This window comes from Apium graveolens, chromosome 4 (assembly GCF_009905375.1).
Source record: "Apium graveolens cultivar Ventura chromosome 4, ASM990537v1, whole genome shotgun sequence".
NCBI classification, from domain to species: domain Eukaryota; kingdom Viridiplantae; phylum Streptophyta; class Magnoliopsida; order Apiales; family Apiaceae; genus Apium; species Apium graveolens.
In genome coordinates this window covers 285,359,055-285,382,925 of record NC_133650.1, presented here as the reverse complement: position 1 = coordinate 285,382,925, position 23,871 = coordinate 285,359,055, and the positions used below count along the sequence as shown (strand labels likewise).

Here is a 23,871-nt window from a genome sequence, read left to right as displayed (position 1 = left end):
GATTTCAATCAAAATCGGTTGAAATAACTACAGTGATTGCTAGCAGTTGTATTTAGTAAACGAAAAAACACAAAAAATACTTAAAAATTTAAATAGTATTATTTATATTAAAATTTATATATTTATATACAAGGATAACATTCATCACATGTATAAATATTTATGGTGGCAAAAAAATAGACATTATGGGAGTGTTTTGATTTTTTATGTTTTATAATATTCTAAAATTTATAAATTTGTTTAATGTATTAAAAAAAATTACGAAAAAGTTACAAGAGTTCCACGTCTATGTGCTTCATTCACTATTTTTAAAAACATCGAAATATCGACATGGGACTAAACACTGGTAAGTAGTAAAGAAATCCGAAATGAAACCCGATCCAAAATCCGAAATTCTATTCGAACCCGATTCGAACCCGAAATCCGAAAAAACCCCAAATTATTATATATATTGATTATATATATATATTAGAATTTTATATATTACAAAATATAATATTATATAATATATATACCTATATTTTATAATAAATATTATACATATTATTATATAATTTTTAAAACATATATTTTTATATTTATGTTAAAAATTAACTAATTATAAAGTTTAATTAACTGGGTATCAATTGAGTTGATTTTTTTTTTAAATATTAACTATACATATAATAACACAATTAATGATGTGGTGGAGTGGTTGAAAGATGACACGTTAAAACTCTTTCTCTACAAGTTGCGTATTCGATCCCAAGCACTTGCAATATCAATAATTATACAAATTTTCAGGATTCAGGTTTGGATTTCGGGTTCGAGTATAAATATCCAATTCAAAAAATATTCAAGTTTTGGGTATACCCGAATCCGATCCGAAATCCGATGGATCGGGTTCGGGTATTCATTTTCGGGTATTTTTCGGGTGCGGGTCAGGTTCGGGTATGGATAAAATTTTCGAGTTTGAATATAGATTCTGCAATACCCGACCCGATCCGACCCCATTGTTATCCCTAATAAGCTGAGTTGTGTTGATTTTTTCTATAAGAAATTTTATGGTGCCGATTCTTTACGATTCATGAATTTCAAAATCAATTTATTTTCACTTTTTAGTGAGTATTCCGCTAAAGCATCTCGAGTGCAAGTGTAGATAATTCAACTCAAAGAAAAGGTGGCCTGAATAGATGTAAGAATTTATTTACTAATGAGGCGGAATATGTGATGAAGGTAATCTGGTACCACTGCACTATAATGTGTTTTAATTTTCTAGTTTTAATTTAATTTCCTGCACTTATCTTAAATTGCAAGAGCTCGATAAGTATGAGAAGGATAAATCAATTATAAGTGCCAAAAAACGCAGCTAGAGACTTGGAGGAGCCAGAACTTGACAGGAAAGCATATCTAAATGTGTTGAATTTTTGAAAAAGAAATTGATTTAGATATCCGGAGTTAGCTGGCATGGCTTGTAATATATTAAGCATTCCAAATTTCCGATTACCACTTTAGCCAGTTTTTAGTGCGGGCTGGACGACTGCTAAATAAATATCACACATTATTTTTACCGGATAATGCGGAACCACTAATTTGTGCAAGAGATTGGTTGTATTAAGAAAAATGTATGCCTAATATTCTCAAATTTTAATTGCTTTTTGTTTTAATTTATCAAATTTCTATTCTTTTAGCAACACTTGAGTTGAAAATTGAAGACTTATGTGAAGATATCTTAAACTTGGATCATAATAAGGACGAGAGTGGAAGGTAATTTATTTCTTAATATTGATTTTTTTTATACCATGTTTTGTGACTGCTGATGAACATATATAAATGTTATTTTTTACAGTTGGTAGCAGATTAACAAGTTCATGGAGTCTTCTTTTGGCATTCACCCTGGAGACATTTTCAGTTAGAAGTTGCTGCAGATTTTCATTAGTGATTTATTATCAGGTTGTTATGTAGTATAATATTGATAAAAAATTGTTAACTTTGGACTATTATCGTTTGTAATATTTGTATGGTTATTTGGCATCACCTTAAAATTTGTAATGTTGCAATAACAATTTTATTTTATTGTTTTATTTCAAAATTTGGGCAGTTTTGGGTCGTTTCATGTCGTGTCTGACCCGACCCATTTGAATTCGTGTCAAACATGTTATTTTCGGGTAATTCGGGTACCCACTAGGTCGGGTCCGTGTCACACTTTTCAAACCCAATTCGGGTCGTGTCGGGTTCAGGTTGACTTAAAATAACAGGTACATCCAACCCGGCACGAACCCGGCCAATTACCCAACATTGCCACCCCTACGTATAAGTAATTAAAAGCAAGTACGAGTGAAATCCAGATAGGAGAAAAATCTTACATAAATAAATACAAATATTTATGTAAGAATCACACACTTTTTTTCGTAATTCAGATTTGTTTGAACAGGACAATGATTGCAATATATTTTCTCACCGGTCAATTTTAACTGAAGAGTATTAAAAAATATTTTATTAATTTTATCACTTTTTTTAAACAAGGTGTTCAAAACAGGCGTGTACCTCGACAAATCATGTAGCCGTGAGCCCATGCTTAAATTCGAACGAGCCCTTACTAAAATTTGAATGTTTAGCTAGAATCGAACTTACAATCTCGAGATAGTAAATCCATAAAGTCTCAAAATGTTACGATGACCATCTAGGGGTGTAAATGAGTTAAAATATTCATAAACTACTCGAACTCCTCTAATAAAATATTTGAATTCAGATCGGTAATAATCGAGCCGATCTTGAGATTCAAATCACTCGACTCATAAGGTTCGCGAGCCTAATCGAGGCTCAATTGCTTCTATTTTTTATAATTTTTTTATTATAAATATTTGATATTTTACTTATATTTTATAAATTTAATCGAAACGAATCGAAGTCAAGCCGAACCGTTTGTATTTCGAGTTTTGTCAATATTTGGTTAAATCGATTCGAGTTTTCGAGTCTAACAAATTTTTTACGAGCCGAGTTTCGAGTTTCAAAATAAAAGTTTAAGTCGCACTCGAGCTCACTCGAGCTCGAACCCAAAATTTTAAATCGAGTTTGAGTAGAGCCTGACAATGTTCGAATCGGATCAACTCGATTATATACTAAAATCTTTATAAATTAATATAGTTGGGACCCGAGAATTTTATTAATTAGAGAGGTAATTTTTAATTAATAAATTAACAATTTTTAATTTATAGAGAGATTTTGATATCAAATAAAATTAAATTTTATTTATATAAATATAAATGGAATAAACTATAATTATAAAAAATGGAATAAACTATTCTAATTTATATATTATATCTACTTTCACATATATTAACTTGAAATTCAATATAAACCGTGTACATGTATTGATTTGATTATTAAATATAACTAGCTTAAAACCCGTGCGATGCACGGAGTGCACATATTTTTTTAATATTACATAATTTTTTTAAAAAAAATACTTGAATTCAATTCTTAATTTTGTTCATTTAAAAATTTAAATGATATGATTTCATGATAATTATATAAGTAAACATATATGTTCATAACTTTTTAGAGCATTTAAACTTATTTAAAATGATAACATTGGTAGGGGATATTATTATAATGAAATTATTATTTTATTGAGGATAAAAATATAATGTCTCCATTATGTTGGTATTTTAATAAACTATTATTTTAGCATGGTGATTACTTAATCGATTAACTATAACTCTATAAAAGATATTTGAAAAATGCAATATTACTGATTGAACGATATAGTTTATTGATAATTTTAAGTATATTTTAAATAAAATTATGTTAAATAAAATTTAATTTTTTTTTCACATGAATAGGATACGAATTATACTTAGTCTAATATTAATTTAATTTATCTTGGATCAGTGATTTACATTATTTTATTTTAGCCTGATGCCCAATACACCGACCAAATCAAACTAATTATTTTTAGTTTAATTTTATTTTTTTAAAATTTCGGACCAATGAGATAATTTTGTTTTAGACTGAATAATTAGTATATATGTTTTTTTAGTCGAATTGTATTTTTATTTTTATTTTGTGTTAGTATTAATCAATTGTATAATGTATTTTTTTATCGTGGATATCCAAGTTCATTGGTAAAAATGTTTTAGGAGGATTGATAATATTATTATTTTATCTTAACCCGAGTCACATTATATATCAACCAAATTTTAAGAATTATATTTAGTTTGTTTAAATTTAATTTAGCCCGGAGTAACAAATTAGAGTGATATAGAATTCAATATGAATTAAAATTTAAATTGATAGAAGAAGTTGAATTTAAATATAAATTATAGTGATATAGAGTTTGATATAAAATAGAATTGAAATTGGTAAAGTAATAGAGGAAGTTGACTTCAATATCAATTAGAATTAGAATTGAACGACCCAATAATTAGAATTAGAACAATTAAGCAAGGGTAATTAAGTAATTTCATCAAAAACTGACCGACCGGCTACCAAACTTTTAATGTTTCGTCTATTATAATATAGTATAGATGTTAAGACGATATAAAATATGATATGACATAAAAATCATTAAATACATCAAAAACACTTTCTAACTTTTTGAAATAGTTTGGAAGCAACGCTTAAATTTTTGAATGGAAAAAGTAAGGTCATGGATAAGTTTCGAGTATAGATTTAAGTTTTAAGGAAAAATAATTAACAAAAAACTATATATAATATAATTGTAATAAATATATTTTAATAATTAATATGAATTATGAATTTATAATATTATTGAGTCTATATTTTTACAGAAATTTTAAAAAAAATATTATCTTATTATTTTATCAAAATTGAACATTTTTTTAAATTGACCTAAATTATATCATTAGAAAAATATTATTTTAGAGAAGTTATTAATTTAACGAGTATTATTTTAATAGGACCATCTACTTGTTCTACTTTTCTTGAAATAACCACAAATTAAATTCTTACTATCTAACATAAGAGGGAGGAAGGAGTTTGGTGCAATATATAAAAAAATGAGAATAAAAATAAAGAGAAATGATTACAGTAGTCTTTTAACATACTCTAATTAGAAATTTAAATTCAAGAGTCTCCTATGCTCACATCAAGATAGGTAACCTTAATTACCATAATAGTGAATGGTCAGTTCTGTTTGTTTGTTAGATGAGTAACAAGATGAGTGCATTCGTCTTTTCTATATTACTCTACTTAGTTTTGTATGAATGAAATAGATTCTTCTTCTTCTCCTTCGGTTGTATACATATATTGACGAGATACTTGTACGTAGCTCGAGTAAATCTAATATCATTAACCTGAAAATCAAAAAGCAGAGAGGGAGGGAGGGAGGGAGAGAGAGACAGAGAGAGGGGGGGGGGGGAGGGAGGGAGAGAGAGAGAGAGAGAGAGAGAGAGAGAGAGAGAGAGAGAGAGACTGACCCGGTTGTGAGTTCAAAAGGGAGAGGTCCTTGAAAACCTGGAAGATACTTGATGACCGGTGAATGAAAGTCTGCACTTACTTGCTGCCCTAGGTTTTGTAATATTGAAGCAACAAAAACGAGAAGCTTTATAAAATAGATAATATTGTAGACAGTGACCACTTTGAGGATTGGCTTCCACTCCATGTTTTGAGTTTGATGCTACTACTGCTGCACCTTCTACAATTTTGTCATATCACACAGGAGTAGATGATAATATTGTTGACATTATTCCTTTAGGCGTAGCTAGCTGTATATATAATAAAATATTTCATTATTATATTCACTCTGTTCCAAAATACAAGTTTATTTAATTTTTTATGTGTAGTTTAAGGTGTATAAAAGTCATAAATTCTCATATTTTTTTCCAAATTTTGTTTTCTTGAATTAAAATTTAAAATGTATACTTTTATCCGGGAAAAGAAAATTTGAAAAATGATTTGTGAAGTTATACTTTTCATTTACGTTAAATTACGTGTAAAAATTTAAAAAAACTTATATTTTGAAATGGATGGACTAATATATATTATTTGATTAGTATGACATTTTAACACGTCTCAAATGTCAAATGTATATATGTTAATCCTGGTAAGCTATTCATTAAACATTTTCCCTTTACGGTACTAATGTACTCGATCCAGATTTTAATAAGAGTACATTCAATGCAATGCTATTTTTGGTTTTATTGTTATATTATAATATTAAATACAAAAATACTTCAATTCTAAATGGGTGTATATTTAGATACAAATATGTATCCTTGATTCTATATTTTAAACCAACGAGGCATATATACATTCTTACCACATCATTTATTACTATAAATGGAGTGGAAAAGTTAAATAAGTATTGTCTTATATATCACAAAATATCAAAACAACATTAAATAAGGTAGAAGTTAAAAGATTTATGAAAATTTGAAACTAGTTATTAAATTAACTTTTAATTTTAACACTAAAAAATATTTTTTGGTTCCATATTATAGCAATAAATATAGTTATTTTGCATCTAGTATCTGACTTGCTTGACAAATCACCAACTCACAAAAAAATTTGACAAAGCACCCAACTTACAAAAAATTGATGAAGCAGTCGTTTTTAGTGGAAAGATTCGTTCCTGAATCGTGAAACATGTTTTTAGCAGATAGTACGGCGAGCACTGTTTATACATATTTCGAGACTTCTATAAAATATAGTTTTATAATATGTATTTTCAAATTTTATTTTTTGAATAAAAATTTAAATATAAAACTTTTATTAAAAAAAATTTAAAAAAATATTATGAAATTATACATTACGTTAAACAAGTATGGAGAGAATATATTAACACACGCTAGCCAAAGAATCCTATCCTGGTACGTAACTGATCAACTAGCTTACTAGGCTGCGTATGTAACATTTCTTTTTCTTTTCCCCAAAAATTCTTCAATCTATTTTATAAAGCTGATGGCATTAACAGATTCTTCAATCAGGTTGCATTGCCTATTGAGTGAACAAGTCAATTGTCAAGGGCATTGTAATAATTGTGAGAATAAGATTCAGGGTACAATGATCATTTCATGTAAGAAGTTTGTTAGGAAGTTTGTTACGGGCTAGTTTGAAATTTTTTAAAAAATGTAATTTATTATTTAAAGTTAAAAAATATCGCATTATTTAGTTGTTTAGATAATTTGACGTATAAGTTATTTATAAATTCATAATATATTTGGTAAATAATAATTTATCAATTATATTTTTCTAAAATGAAATTAAAACATAAATTACAAATTACATAAAATAATAATTTTGATACATGAATATAAAAATTAGTACTTTTAGACAATGTTATAAAAATCGGATCGAAAGAGGTTGGTAAAGGTAGTGATTTAAGATTCATGTGATATATTTATTCTTATTTAATTAAATTCTGATTCAATTATATTTTATTTTAATATTCTTATTTTTATTAGTAATTTATAAGTTAATATATATTGATCATGTTATATATTTAAAGTTATTTAAATTTAATTAAAATTCTATTTTATATATAATAATTTGTTTGCAATATAACAATGAAGAAGAATACATAAGGATTAATTGAATTTTAAAAATCGGACCAATCACATGTTTTGTAGACAATTAATTGAGAATTAATCGATAAAAGTAAGAATTTTTAAAATCATGTTTGAGACATATGCGAAGCTGATACATCTATACTATAATAGTATAACATGAGTTAATTTGTAGTTTAATTAACCATTGTTTTTTGTTATTCATTCGATAATGACCGTCAAATTTTTTATAATCAGTTAATCAGAACGATTTAATACAAGTACTAAAAAAATATAACACTCAAGTTTACAGGTTCAAATTCCGTCAATAACACACATTTATATTATTATTTATAAAGTTATAAAAAAAATTCTAGGTTCGAATCTCGTCAACAACAAATATTTATATTATTATTTATAAAAAACATAAACTATACAAGTTTTTAGGTTCGAATTCCAACAACAACAAACATTTAATTATTATTTATACTCACAGGGTTAATGGTTCAAATACAGTCAATGTTATTCTATACTATACTATTTGATTTTTACTTTAAATTATACAAAATTAAATTATAATTATATAATAATTAATTTTAGCATTTAAATATTTACATTACAATTCTAATAAAAATATATAAAATAAAAATAAAAATAAAAATATATAAATATAAACAGGAACCAAACATCACACGGGTTATAAAGGGTTTGTAAGCTAGTAAAACTAAGAGGAGAGTTGAAAATTTGTTGTGTGATGATAACGTGAACGCGAATGTACCCCTTGTATCATTTTCGGGTTTTTACCACATTTGTCATAATATGAGCAAGGTGAAATCTGCTATAATTTTTGAGATATTTACAATGTTGAGATCTTGAATTGATTTGCATTTGTTTAAGAACCAAATATTAAATAATCAATATATATAGATATTAAGAGCCACCTACTGCAATAGTACACACATTTCATTTTGGTGCATGTAATAAATCATTTACACAAAAAATATTGAAAGAATACTCAAAATACATGTTTCAAGTGTTCAAAATACCCACATGCGGGAAAGCTGCCATTTTTACCGACTGAATACGTATTTATATCATGCGTATCCTATTTTTTAAAAAATTTACAAATAATACGCATGTCTATCCTATTTTTTTGAAAATTTACAAAGGATAGACATGCGTATCCACTGTTTACTGTAACAGTGGACGCATGTCTGACATGCGTATCCTTTGTAATTTTTTTTTGAAAAAGGGTACGCATGATATGAATGCGCATTCAGTGGGTTTTATGGGCAGTTTTTCCGCATGTGGGTATTTTGGGCACAGACCCCCAAATGGTGGGTATTTTGGTTTTTTACCCAAAAATATTATATTCCGTGTCTGTTTTTTAATATTTGACGTTTTGACTTTTGACACACATTTTTAGATATTTTAATCATAGAGTTAAACTTAATTTTTTTAAAAAATTTCTTTTTGTTGAATTAAAATTTTGATTGTATATTTTTATTCACAAAAATAAAATAAAAAAATAAATTAATTTTAACTATACGATTAAAATAATTAAAAATGTGTACTAAACGTCAAAATATCAACTATTTAAAAATAGAGGAAATATATATTTTTCCAGTAATAGGACTTGTAATAAATCTAATAAATCCATAATTAACATCACATTCGCCGATGTTTCTCTTTTCCGGAGCTTGCGATTCAATCTTCAAACCAAAAGCCAGTGCTCTAGTTATCTTCTTATGTTTGTCCTCTACTCTACGTCGCTTGTCCCCAGTCACGATTGAAGGTGTTGAAAATATTTGTCCGTCGCTTGTTTATATTTTTTGTGGATGTTTTTTTCTAATTATTTATATTTTAATTTTTTTTAAATAGTAAATTTTTTATAATATAAAAAGTAACTAAATTCCCTACTAATTTGTATTATAATTACTTTATATATGAAATATTAATCGGTCTTATTATTTTATTTTTTTTTTTTAATTTTTTCCACTATTTGTTTTTTTTAATTTTCAATTCGAACCCAACTCAAATATAAATAAATGAGACGAAGAGAGGAACCTATTATTTAGGCACGGAGGACAAGATACATAATAAAATAATGTTATTTTTGTTAAGATAGTGGGATGAGAAAGAAAGAAAAAGTGTAATTTAGTTAGAAAAAGTATAAAGTTGGTTAAAGTGGTGGGACCATTCAATATTTAATGAATAAAGTGAGTGTAATGTGAGAAAGTAGTGGGTGTAGTTGAATTTTATATTATAAATTTTTTACTATTTTTGGTAAGTTTAAAATGTATAGAATTGAATAAGACGTCCAAAAAAGGAAAGTGTATAGAAATGTATGGGACAGAGGGAGTATGTCACAATTTGAAAGCACACTGACGATACCCACACGGCACTTGTCTTTTCTTTATCATCATGCACTATTTGGCTAAGTATTCTGTCTTCAGGCTTTGTAGTACTTTAAGATCATCTTTAAGAATTACTATTATTTCCTTTATTTGATGAAATGCCTGATTCAAGTTTAGTGCAATACCATTTTTCAAACAGAAACACCGGCATGGCATGCCAATCAAACACGATTCTGAACCATGTAACTGAGTGTCCTATGCTAAAGAAACTCGCCATTTCTCTGCAGCATTTTCTAATTTCAGGCAGTTAATTTGAGCCATGTAACCAAATGCGGATAGCAAAAAAATGTGGATGAGTATATTAACTTTTGAATGGACAATGTTATTTTTTTTTTATAAACCGAGAGTTGTTCTCGTTAATTAGAACGTAACACAGTCGAGAAAAACCCTCAATTGCCGATATAATCAGGTTGGAAAATAAGAATCATATTAAAAATAAGTTTAATACAAAAAATTTAAAAGTTCTTCAAACTAAAAACAAAATTAAAGATATTCCAAACGATCCAAACTGCACCAACATGCCTGAAAACACATCACAATTGCTTTTATCACATAAAAATTATTCTCCCCAACCGCATAAACTAAGGTCAGAACAGAGATACCCCAATTATCTACATGCAGGATATCAACTATAAACATGTCGAATTTGTGTTCAGAAATTCAGGTATAAAAATTGATGTTTGAGCAGCGGCACACAACTATTTAAATGTCAGATGCCAGCTATATACATGCTAAAAGTGTAAATCTCAGGAAGATGAACAATCATTGATTGTAAAATGTCATCACCGTCCAAAATTCGATGATGGCTTTAAAGATCTCAAAAATATTAAAAAAAATCATTCTTAACAAATCCAACAACGAATAGACTCAAATACAACTAAATAAATACATAACCGAATACCCAAAAAGAGAAACATAACAAACATTATGAAATAAGAGACGCAAATACCAAAAAATTGATTTTGTTGAAAGACAATCAACTAAAACAAAAGAAAAATAAATGGGTCCGCGCTTTCAACCGGGGAAAAACCGGTGGAAGCCACTTGATTAACCTGAAAAAGGACGAAACAGATGGGAGGCGGCTGGGGGGTCACGATTGGTTTAATCGGGAGATTAGATTGACAATGTTATTTAAATACCTGGAACTATTCACGCCAAGATACTGAAAATTTGTATTTCCATAGTTTGGACTGGAAGTAGTTTTCCAGAACACACTTTCAGATCCCCGAACATTCAAATAACATATTCTTAATTGCTTAGACATCTGAATCAGATCAGCCAAATATTTAAATACAAATTTTTAATCTTATAGACCTCTGAAACAGTCTCTGACTCCAATAAATTAAAAGCTGACATTTTATTACAGATTAGTGTAAGAAATGACATGAATACTAAAGATTTAAAACTCGGCCTAAACAAATATTACTTACTGCTGCATCAACAAAACTAACAGTTGATCATAGAGGTTTGTCTGAAATCCATCTTTCAAACATAGCATAACATTCGGCAGGCTTGTATTCTGGAGCTGTATGACCTGCGCCCTGAGAAAACGCGCACAAACTTTAACTGAAACATTCAAAAAGAAAAGAACAAGACTGCATTCCAACTGAAAAAAAGGATGATTTATGTAGCAGAGAGATTTGTTACCTTAACAGTAGCGAATGTCATTTTGTTGGAGTAAGTCCTAGTGTAACTGCAAATCCACAAAGATAGACAACCAAAATTATGATTTTCGAACTTTTAGGTCTTCTGATGCATGATATAAACATCTGATTGTGATTAATAATTATCTTACCCAACATATTGGCCTTGGACAATCCATGGTCGCCATTCATCTACAATGGAGCAGTTAAGATCTCTAATCCAGGCTTGAGTTGATTGAAATGGAACAATCATGTCATGGTCACCACTGTTGATCAGGGTCGACAAAAAATATAAGTGGATCAATGTGTTAAAATAGAAACTAACTTTATGACCCGTGCAATGCACGAGCATGTTCTAAATTGCGTATTAGTTATCTTCCCTTCTTATGTTCGATTTGCAGCGCCAAATCTTTCTATGGTTATGTTGATTAATAAAAAAATATGTTTATTTGTGTTAGTTGCTTTAACTTCTTAGGTTGGGTTTGCATTACTCACGATTATCACTGTTTTAGTTAATTGAAATTTTCAAAACACATGTATGTTTGTTTCGAATCAAATGATATGTCGATGTATCAAATTATAAAATACAAATATTGTTTAAACACTATTTTAAAATTATGTTTTTAGTCTTCAATAACGACCGTACTCCAGATGTGAACAAGATTTTATTCTTTTTAATATATTTATTTATATGTGTGTGTAATGTATTTAAATGTTAAATGTGTGACAATGAGTTACACTATAGTTTTAAATGAGATAAGTATGTGTTGTGATCTCATTAAAAATCTAAGCTATTAAGAGTCAATAATGAAGCAATAATAAATATAAAATTAATAATACTTAATGAGTTAGATGTAATTAATATATGGTATTAAATTTGATATTTATTTATACATATTTTTGAGGGGTAATTCAGTAATTTTAATTGAATAAATCGTCTCAATCAACCCCTATTTGCTCTATTATATATATAATAATAGATGAGACAATTTCTCTTACATATTAACACAATAACAGAAATACGATTATCTCACAGAAGTGCTTGCTTGACAATCAGCACAGGTCTGCACATATGCTCTATAAATTTTGAACCTAATGTGTTACATAACTGAACATAGTTTGTTTAAGGTCATGATTTACAAAATACTAATCCCACATACAGCGGAAAGCATATAATTAAACAAAGAAGATTCCCATTTCGCATTATATTTTGTCAGATCCTATGCAGTTCGGACTCTTCGATTTCAGTCGCTGTACCCATATCGGAGCCACAGACACTCGTACATGACAGTTATTCTGTTGCAAATCCTTTGACTTAAATTTAGACATTTTGACCAATTGGAAGAGCACAAGTGAGAGGAACTTTGGATGTGCAAAGAAAAAAACGAGAGGAAAGGAGTAGAAGAAGAAGCCGCCGCCTCAGTATTGATGTAAAAACAAGTATTGATAATGAAACTGTAATGTAACAGGTTTACCAAGAAGCCATGAGAAATTTGCAAAGTCTTTACAAAAATTTTATTTGATTTTTCCTACGATCTCTTATTCAACATACTTGTTTTTTAAGACATGTGTCTCCATGCCCGTGTTTGACAGAAGGACAGGGTCCTGTGTTGCCAAAATCCCTGGAATTGTGTTGTGTTATATTCTGTACCGGAGCATATCAACATGTTTACCTTTAATATCTTAGGTTGACATCATGCCGTAGCCAAAACAAGCCATCACAGCATCCCCCCCCCCCTCTCTTCCTTAGATGGAATTTCTATCCAAGGAGACTTCTATTCTACTTAAATAGGATTATACGCGTTTATACTTAATAATAACCTTTTGTGGTGTTAGCTACTCTCCATTAGGGTGAATTCTTTCCCTTTGTGAAGTTCTATTCCATCTATGGTGCATTAGATTTCTAGTTGAACTGATCGATAATCCTACGGATATATCAACATGGACTTGACTGATTTCAAATTTAATGAAGATCCGTCATTTGTCACATAAAAGTTGAAGCCAAATGTGCAAGACTATGTGCTATGTGGCAATTCTGCCCAATCCAGTTAATATTTGTTCTGCTTACATAGTTTCACGTACTAGAGACCGTAAAATCATCTAATGTAATGACTAATGGATTATTTATCTAGTGGATCATGTGTGTTTCAATTTGATGTAAAGCTTGATTTCATATTGAAGCAATACTGTATTACTTTTCTACTATAAAAAAGAAGCATTATGTGGCATAATTCAGTCCTAAACCATAGCACTGATCTCCCTACACAAATGAAACTGTTTCTTTTCAGTTTTACTCCCAACTTTTCTCAACTCCTTCCTTTGTTCGAATTTGGAAAGTACATATCAGACCAACTAATTAACCAAATATTGATATTAGATAAATTGATAAATAATGAAGCTTTCTCGTATAAATTATATGAGACCAACTTCTTCTTATATAACAGTGTTAGAATTTACCTGTATATCAGAGATTTATAACCTTTCCTGCTTAGATTTGCATGATAAGGTCTACTATCCGATATTTGATATTCATAATCCAGACTGTCTCTACATCTTTCCCATTCCCCTGTAGTCTCCTGCATTGAATTTCCAGTTAATTTCTAGGATTTATTTTGAAGATAATACAAGGGACATCCGGACATACCTTTCTGACATGCAGCGCTTTCCGAACATTATCATTGTTAAACCAGTATCTACAAAGCCGATATCCAGCAAACTGCAGTACCATGTAAAAGCTTTAATGAATTCCTTCATCTTTTTAAATGATTGATAAAACCAAGAGCCTAAGTCCTAACAACTATGAATAAAGATCGGATGGGTCTCTTATAGTTTTAGTATGATGTATACAGCAATTCACATATATTGTTACTCTATCATTATGCGATCGAGTGTAATGTTTTGACAACAGTATATGTTGCAAACCGTTGCCTTGCCATCATTTAATCTAGGCTCTTGATACCATATGATAAAATGATCTTAAATTCTCATTGTATTCAATAGTGAAGGTATAAGCCTATTCTGTTACAATATAATATAATTATTTTTATAGCCAACATTTAATCAATAGTAAAGGAAATTAACATAACAAGGAAACTCACCCTATTTCGATAATAATAATTCAAGTAAATTTCCATAATTCTTCTATGATAAAATATTTGTTAACAGTATGAGCTTCAGTTCATTTATTTGTACGTATTTGTTTCCAATTTCTTTCTTCACTTTTTAAAGGAAGAAGAGTTATAGCCAGTGCTCTTATCTTGTACTTGCACACAATTGTTCAGACACTCAACCTCTAGTTACCAAGAGATCGATGAGGGGTATCCACTAGAATACAATGCTAATGATTTTTTCCCATTTGGTAAAACTTTACAGATATAGGAAATAACAGAGGAACGAATTGGTGGGCTTAATGGGAAAGCTTAAAGTTTTTTAGAACTCAATTTAAGATTCAGCATATAACATAAATATATAGTTTTATTAAAATACTTCACCAATAAAAAACACCCTTTATTCACTCACCTCCGGAAAAAAAAACTCAGATCAAGCAAGTCACAAATAACTGGCGCTTCCTCTAAAAAAGTTGAGCATGTCCGTCAAGGTGTTGTGGAAGAATGAAACATGCATTCAATAAATTTGTTGAAAATTTCAAGTATGTTCCAAGTTCACATATAGGAATTTAAAAGTGACATTTCTTCTTATGGTTGTAAAATAAATTAACAATATTGGTATCGCTTGACATCCACAATAGGCTACGACCGGAGAACAGATGCAGGAATATTTGTGCAAGCATTACCTTCGGCATAATGTTTGGTAAAAGGTTTACGCTCTTATTCCCATTTTTAGTTAGGGAGAAAATCAGTAGAAAACAAAACAAAATGGGAAAGTTGTTATTCTTATACATGCTCCTTGGTTTTTACTTATAGCATAAGCGAAGCAAGAGGAAGTTAAATTACCTCCATTACAACTTCAGAGGTGGGATGGTGATAAAGTAAAGCGAGTGAAACCTTTATAAATACTTATTGATTCCAAAATAACCCTTCATTCTTCTTATTGATATTCTCATTTTCATTTGTATATGCCTTGTACATCCTCTTATTTTCATTTAAGTTTGGTAGCAAGATAGTTCACTTTCTTTTCCTTCACTAAACCTCTGGTTTCACTTTTTTCTTGTTCCCGACAAAAAGAAGCAATTGTTGATGCTACATGGGCCATGAGGCCATCTACAATCTAATAGAATGGCTAAAAGACGGGTTACTGCTTACTATGGAATGGTTCACAAAAACAATTTCTAGGGACCTCGAACCTTTCATTCTTTGTATATGGCTGGTTCAAATAAAAAAAGATCCTACGCTACGTTTCATATATTTACTGAAGTTTCTTGCTATATGATGAGCATCATACATATTATTAAATTAATAGTATATTTATGTATTACAAACAAAATTTATACTTGAATGTTAATTGTGAACTGTATTTCAGTTTGAGTGAATGTTGTAGCTTTATAGAGTACCGTTGTTTACTACTATTCCCAGTTTAAATATGATTTCTAGTGAACTTGCTCTATACATACATACATCACCACTTCAGTTGATCTTGACTCAGACAAGCAGTCATGCACATATATTGATATTCATCAAGGATATAGGTCAAGGAGGAGGACATACACGACAATTAAGTACAGAAGAAGATGACTCGGCATTAGTTTTATCTGCAGATCCGGCCATTAAAGCTCCTTTTTCATCAGACAGTGACCTTCGCACCTCAGGTGGATATTCGTCACATAAATTTTCCAGAACATGTTCATAAAAAAGTCCATGGCGCAACTTGAAATGTATATAAACATATTAATTTATTATTAACTGAAGAAATATCAAAAAACCATGGTAACTTTACCAACACAAGATTGGCTAACCTGATCAAAAGCATCTAAACAGCGTGAACAGTCTAAACTGTCAGCATTTGATTTCGGATTGCCAGATCCACAACTTCTCTTCAGTGACTGATATCGTAAGAAGTAAAAGCTATTTATTGAGATGGCAATTTACATTTAGAGTTAACAAATACTGTAATGAGTAAAGATGACTAGAACAAACCTCGTATAGTTCATCTGAAATAATACCCATCCCATGAGCAAAAGGGATTACAAAGTCTTGGTCACCCAGGAAAGTTTTAGGATTTCCAAGCAAGTAACCCTGAAATCGGATACCAGAAGCACAACTTAGAAACTTAGAGGATAGTTTCCTGATCAGACTGTAAATGTCTAGCTCATTACTGCAGCATTTATTCCTTTCCTTTCCTATCCCAGTTGCCCACTGTTACAAACACTTTGAGCTGACTAATATAGATCAAATAGTTTTGTTTTTAGTAGTAGTGTTAATCTTAAGTTGGTCATATATAGCCTAGGAAGTTTGATGAATAATTGCAACAAGGTTACCATGACAAAAATTACATATGGCTGACTAAAACTGAGTATTGTTAAATCACAAAAATTACAAACCTTGAGATTGATAAACTGTCCAAGGCCTGCTTCATTCCCTACATTGTCATCATACTAGTAAGAATTAGGACACTTACCCAGATTCTCAAATGTTCCAGACATGTTTTAAATACAACAATTTGTCTTACCATTTGAGATCATTTGAGTGATAATCGGAACAGTAATTCCAGAGTAAGAGTCTCCACCAACATAGAATGGATTCGAACGGAATTCAGGATGACTAGTGAACCACTGGAAATCATGTTCTTATTAGAAATCAAATTATACCTTGAATGCAGAAAATAAATTTATGGAGAGCTTAACTAATGATACATTGTTACAAATGAGTAGCTAAGAACAAAAAACTGTATACCTTCCTCAAAAACTGGAGGGCTTGAGCACATGCTTTGCTGTCAGTAGAATGAGAAGCAGAGGATGTCCTGCCGTATGAAAAACCAGTACCGACCGGCGAATCCAGAAATATTATATTCGCTATCTGAAAGTTTATTCACGCCCTCATAACATTTCAAATTCAGCACTAATATATCAAAATCAAACTGAGAGGCTATATTTGTTTGTCTTATAAGATATAATAGTATCGATTCTTGGATTACAATCCTCAAAAACTAGCATAAGTTCGAAACAAAGCTTCTTAACATTTATATATGGTGAAAAAGTAGTAAGGAGATTGTAGCGTTGGGAATAATTGTGCAAACAAACATATGAGAGAAGTTTTAATGTAATATGGAGGGAAAATGAGCATAGTAAAATTAAGAATTTAATTGGAAGGTTCTGTACAAATTCCTAGGTTACCAAGAGCTAAGCGATCAGAAAGCATTTTGATCAGAAATGTTTTATTTGCAACCACAAGCCAAAACTTGGAAATTCTGATTGCATTCTACATACAAATCTATTACTAGAGTTAAGATCAATGGTGATGAGAGCTGTACTTTTCAGTTAAGAATGGTTGGTTCTCGAATTATGTATATGTATTTAAATACGATTTGAGTAGAAACACACCTTAGTCCATGTGTAGAGATTTAGAACCAGGTTTGGCAAGGTCCCCTTGTCGTAGTCCACTTTCTCAAAATATAACGGACCTGCAGTTAAACTTCATACATTTTCAATGAGACTGCAAAATAAGCGATTGTTAATTCCTACTCGGTACTTTTTACTTAATAATTTCTAAAACCACAACATACAAAATTTGAACTCTTCTCTCCTACACCCTTCTGTTGTACCTCGAATTTAAATCATAATTTTTATCTCAATTTCTTCCCCATTCGGTTACTACCTAACTAAACAACACATTGATAGAATCCGTAACTTAAAAAATGTCGCATATGAAAAGAAGAGCTCAACTCGCAGAACAATAAAATCTAACAACAGAAATTATAAAGTGGGAGTTAACACTTTTTAGGTATATATACCTATCTCATAAGAAAGAGCAAAGAAGGAAGAACAGCCAGGGCCTCCTGAGAGCCAAATAATAAGAGGGTCCTCACTTGAATTTCTTTCCGACTTAACAAAATAATAAAACAACTGCACATCTTCATTTTCATCCACTCCCACATACCTAACAATAAACATTTCCACATTAGCTAAAAAAAACAATCAACATCTTTCAAAATAATCAATCAGTACATAACAGAGGGGGTACTGTGTAAAACAGAGTAAAGAGACTGTTTCCGTAAAGACATACCCAGTTTGAAGATGAAAAGGGAGGGGTCCTTGGAAACCAGGAAGGAACTCGATGGGCGGTGAATGAAAGTCTGCACGCACCTGCTTGAATACCCAATACAGTGGATTTCCCATTACAAGAAGAAGCAATAACTGTAAATGGTAGTATACATTTTTTAACATTTTGAAAATTTGATCGATTTTTCTGCATGAAACAATACGTATGTTGTATATATGTAAATTATGTTTAGTAGTTAGTGACCATGTTTTCTTGAAAGGTAGCTAGCTGTTGGTAAAGCGGTGAGTATACTTACCCACCCTTTCTCAAAGCTATCGAGTACACCCGCCTGTCAATGCTATCGACTCCGCAGTTTAAAATTTACCAATAATTTGCCTTAACTGTTTAAATATTTTAATTCCAAGGAAAGTGTATTCTATCATATTTTATATTTTCATACAATATATTAGTGGTTTTACTTATAAAACAACGGTCAAAAACATTATATTTATTTTTAAATATTTTTTAAAAATAATAGTTAGGCCTTTCCTTATATAGTAATATAAATCATAGACATAATTAATATTTTTAATACATGTATTAAATTAAAGTTTAGATTCCAAGCTTTATTTGATGTTAAAATTAAAAATTTTAATCAAGTATCCATTTCCATTATACAAATATTAGTTAAAACGTAATAGAGTGAGTGCAGTTCCACTTGTCTTGTAATTTCTTAATGTGATGAGAAGTTATATAATTAGAGTCATTTGTACGTGGTTGGATGAAGATGTTTGATAAGACTCTGCTCATATAACCTCTCATCACAAGTTTTGAGATTTAGATTCTAATCATATAACGTCTTAAGATTTTAACTTCATAATTTTAGATGTATAAGTTACTCAACAATGATGCATTTACGCAAACACTAATATTATAATAAGAATTTGATTAGGGTTGTAAATGAATAAAATCGTTTATTTATAAAATTTGGCATCGACTCGTTTAAGTGAATTCGATTTTTTTTATAATAAAATAAAATTTAGTTCAATTCGGACAAAATTTAACTCGATTTTGTTTGTTTGCTACTCTAGATTGACCCACAAGAGGCTATTATGTAGTGGACAAAAAGAGGGAAGTCCTTTAAAATTCGAAGATAAGTAGGTAAAAAATTTCCTGCATGCCTGACAATTTCTCTCCAGAATCCATATTAGTTCGGATCCGAGAATGGAATCTAATGAGACCACGAGGCAGTATTCTAAAAATCGGTATAGGCGGTATCTAGATACTAGACAGTGGTAAAACGCCCCGACTCGGAATTATGCGGTGATTTAGACATTTTTTCAAAATCGGCTCAAAATCGGGATTAGGCGGGTTAGTCGATCAAAAATCGATCCTAGGCGGTCTAGGCGGGAAGTAATTAAAAAATATTTTTTTATGTTTTTATAATTTTAATTCATTAATTTCATAATTTCACACAATATGATGTCATTTTCTAATATAAATTATTGGTAAGAAATAAAAAGTAATCTAATATATTTATTTTCTCACTTAAAATATAAAAATGACATATTGTAATTATTTTAAAAGTGTGAATTTAAATATAGTTAATATTGTTAACTCAATAATTAGTATATAACGAACAAATGTGTAGATATATATATATATATATATATATTGCCCGTAAGGGTTGGCTTAGTTGATTAAAGGAGGACAACTATCTTCTTTGACACAGGTTCGAATCCCACGAGAGGAGAATGGTAGCTGATTTGTGGTTTCGGGGTATTGTCCGTGGGAAAGGGGTTCCTATTGTGTCTCACTTAGTAGGATTGACTGTTATAGGCTATTTGACACGTGGAAGGTATACAGAGGGAAAGGGGGTGACAAGATACCCCAATAAATGACACATGTAATGATTAGAAGATAAGATTGCGATGTGGGGTCAGATGCCTACATAAATGGAGCCTTTGGTTATAACTTCTTGCCGTTTGTAGTTTGGGAATATTAGGACTTACGGATTCCGAAGACAAACTACACCGTTGGTACTGTGTTTTGTGAAATCATGGGGAGATAGATGGTTTGGAGAGTTATGTAGTCATTGAGGGGTATACGGCATACGGTCATGACCGTAGAGAAGTCTTAAATCTTGATGCCATCAGTACCAAACTCATTTTAGAAGACTGAGAATTTTAAAAATTGCTACAAAGGTAGCTGAAAGTATTTTGATTTACATATAAAAACTATAACATGAGAGATAATAATTATCCATGTTTTACATCCCTGTGTACTGTGCAGGCATCATACAGTGGAGTGGATGTCCTAAATTTTTTTCTATACCATGATAATGCCACCCTCGTTTAAGGCTGGCTAAATCTTGCTAAGACATTTAACATTTTTACAAGGATCAACTCGAGAACCATTTCCTGCATGGTTGATGGTTACTTCATTTTTCTTACTGTCCTCCACATTCTCGAGTTTCAATCTCTGACAAAAAGGAACTGATTACATCGCCGGAAATTCATCTCTTTGGAGTTTATATCCCAGACAAATCAATTAAGCAGAACATACCTGGCGCAAATTCTTTTCAGTTATACTGCAGTAAATAAATCAGTTTTATGTTGAATATTTGCTAGGTATGAACTTCGTTCGTGGCGTAGATATTAGAACAGCCTTATAATGATGAAAACAATCACCGTGCATCAACAAAATAATCGATTTTTTCAATTTTGTAAAGCAACCTGGGAAATACAGAAATAGCACTACAATTGTTGGATTACACTTTTCAGGCAGAAAAAGATGACCCTATACAAGATGACAACTGCATTAGCATCTATAATTCAATGAATATGGATTGTAAGCAAAAAGACAGTTCATGTCATACCATTGGTAAACATGACCTTTGTCATTTTCGAAAATATGATTAAGCAGAGCTTTGCATCTCTCTTGTTGCTCTCAGATCGGAGTTGTTACAGTTCATGCTGAGCGGCCTTCACCTCTCTAAGAAAACATAGTAATGTCTCTTTGTAATAATATACATAATGTATTTACAAACACAGTATCCTACAAAAGAGCATGGCACCAGGACTCTAGGAGTCACCTTAACTTCTCAAATAAGTTTATACATTTCACTAATTTACTAATAGAGAAAACTGGACCTGAGGTTTCCTCACGTAATTAAGGTTATGACATTTTATACCGTAATATTTTAAGGGCAAATTTGTAAATATAAACACGACCCCCTGTATTTACAAAAATACCATTATGCTACACTTGTTTTCTTTTAACCACAGGCATGTCTCCTGAGTTCATCCTCAGGGCCAACAATCCCTTTACTAATATACATAGTTATATCTGGATTAGCGTTTCATCTGAGTGGTGATTGGTAGTTTCAGTATAAGCTTGTGATCGGATGTACAAAGCTTTGATATCGTAGAACTTATATCAAGGACCTGTAAACTGACACAAAAGAATATAGAATAAAGGTTGAACTACATTGTTCAATGCCACTACACTTTAGATTGGTGCAGCATTATCCTCCTCCATGTTTTGTGGTTGTACTCTTTATTTTCATATTGGCATAAAGGCATTCATTAACATTGACAACTCAATCATTTTTTGCATTAAGGGACTGATTTGCAAACTTCAGAAGATTCAGGGGTAGATGGAAGTTTCAAGTCTGCAGGAAAAGGCCAAAATTTGGAATGACACCAGTCGCCACAGCAATTTTTTTGGGGTCAAAGGAGGATATCGCATCTATCACAACTATTGTTTTAAGGACTGATTTAGTTTCTCTTGATCGACACAGAGTTTGATGATGTATAATCCACGTAAACTAGACTAGTCGATATTCTAGCAATAACAACAAGTATCACCTATGTACTATGCAAACAAATTCATGTTCAAGTAGTAGGTGCAACTAAAGACCTGCCAAGACACCCCCCCCCCCCAGATCAGAGCTTGATAGCGGCCTGGAAAAGTGAAAACGTTCAGTTGAAGGCAACAAGCTGCATTTTTCAACCAACACAACACTCTTAAAAATTTAACAAGCTTTTGATTGTCATCTTCACAGCATCCATCTTCATCAACATACGTTGCAGCCTGGAAAGTGTCAGATTTTCCAAAACTGCAAGTTCATCTAGAAAAGAATTACTTGAAGCTTAAGTAGTGTAAAAAGATGCAGTAAATGGAACCTTGTCATATTTTTCCAAGCTCTTTGATATATTCCATTTTTGAACAGTACTTTCCCTATCTTTCTTCCTTTCAACAGCATAAATTCATTCACTTCCAATCATCTCCCCTGGTTCTTCCTCCTTTCTTTCAGGAATTAAATAAAACAAGATAAAATACATACAAAAAATTGTAGCTTACAAACAACTGCAGCACATTATGTTACAAAATAGAAAATATCATTTTAACATTTAAATTCAGTGGTATAAAAGCCAATACCCTGCAAGTTGCAATGTTGACTGATGGAGCTCATTTGTCATCAGGATGTTGCTGCTGCTTTTGCATTTCATTGATCCCGTTGAGGGCAATGGGCCGAAAGGCTACTCCTGACTAGTCCTTTATTTTTATTTTCCGATTGAGATACTAGGAGCTTTGGTCTCAATTCAAATGACTCGAGTCCTTGTTTTTATCCTTGTCTATCCAGCCATTACAAGGTTTATATAGATAACATGGGAGATACAGGGGAGACTTGTCGCCCATTTCAGGGTCACGCTCATAACAAAGGTCATGTCATAGTCTCACCATGGTGGTCATGACCACTGCCATGATAGTGAGCGAGCTTTTCAAGTGATTCTCGTTTTCACCAGAGTGTTCATGACCATGAGCCTGAGATCATGACTACGACAGTCGTCATGACCGTGACAATGGCTAAAAGTGTCCATGATTATGCCTCAAGGGCCATAACAATGTAAACAAGTAACCAAATGTTGAGAAAAGAAACATTTGGAAGCCTTCAAGCTCCTCAGTATCATGAATAAGCCTCCAGGGACGAAAGTAAATTTCCCGAGTCATTTAAATTGAAATCGCAGCTCCTTGTATCTCACTATGATAAAACCTCTTGGACCGGCAAGGAGTAGCATTCTAACCCGATGCCTGCAGGAACCTCAATGATGTGTTCTTCGGAAGGTTGTAACTTGTATATCCATCTCAAAATATGCACCATCAT

At 31.0% G+C, this 23,871-nt stretch overlaps 1 protein-coding gene across 1 annotated transcript in view; it reads right to left on the bottom strand.

The window, feature by feature from the left end:
• The window catches only part of LOC141721128 (uncharacterized), a 76,137-nt gene extending 57,155 nt beyond the window's left edge, over nucleotides 1–18,982 (bottom strand). The window contains exons 1-16 of the mRNA XM_074523887.1: nucleotides 18,726–18,982; nucleotides 18,454–18,599; nucleotides 18,044–18,123; nucleotides 17,397–17,519; nucleotides 17,173–17,275; nucleotides 17,045–17,082; nucleotides 16,641–16,739; nucleotides 16,460–16,546; nucleotides 16,212–16,370; nucleotides 14,192–14,263; nucleotides 14,005–14,123; nucleotides 11,700–11,813; nucleotides 11,552–11,597; nucleotides 11,366–11,445; nucleotides 6,383–6,423; nucleotides 5,421–5,457 (exon numbers count right to left, since the gene is read on the bottom strand). Coding sequence (XP_074379988.1) covers nucleotides 5,421–5,457; nucleotides 6,383–6,423; nucleotides 11,366–11,445; nucleotides 11,552–11,597; nucleotides 11,700–11,813; nucleotides 14,005–14,123; nucleotides 14,192–14,263; nucleotides 16,212–16,370; nucleotides 16,460–16,546; nucleotides 16,641–16,739; nucleotides 17,045–17,082; nucleotides 17,173–17,275; nucleotides 17,397–17,519; nucleotides 18,044–18,123; nucleotides 18,454–18,599; nucleotides 18,726–18,886 — 1,505 coding nt within the window. The 5' untranslated portion in view covers nucleotides 18,887–18,982. The remainder of the gene's footprint in view (nucleotides 1–5,420; nucleotides 5,458–6,382; nucleotides 6,424–11,365; nucleotides 11,446–11,551; nucleotides 11,598–11,699; nucleotides 11,814–14,004; nucleotides 14,124–14,191; nucleotides 14,264–16,211; nucleotides 16,371–16,459; nucleotides 16,547–16,640; nucleotides 16,740–17,044; nucleotides 17,083–17,172; nucleotides 17,276–17,396; nucleotides 17,520–18,043; nucleotides 18,124–18,453; nucleotides 18,600–18,725) is intronic.
• Between the last annotated feature and the right edge of the window lie 4,889 nt (nucleotides 18,983–23,871).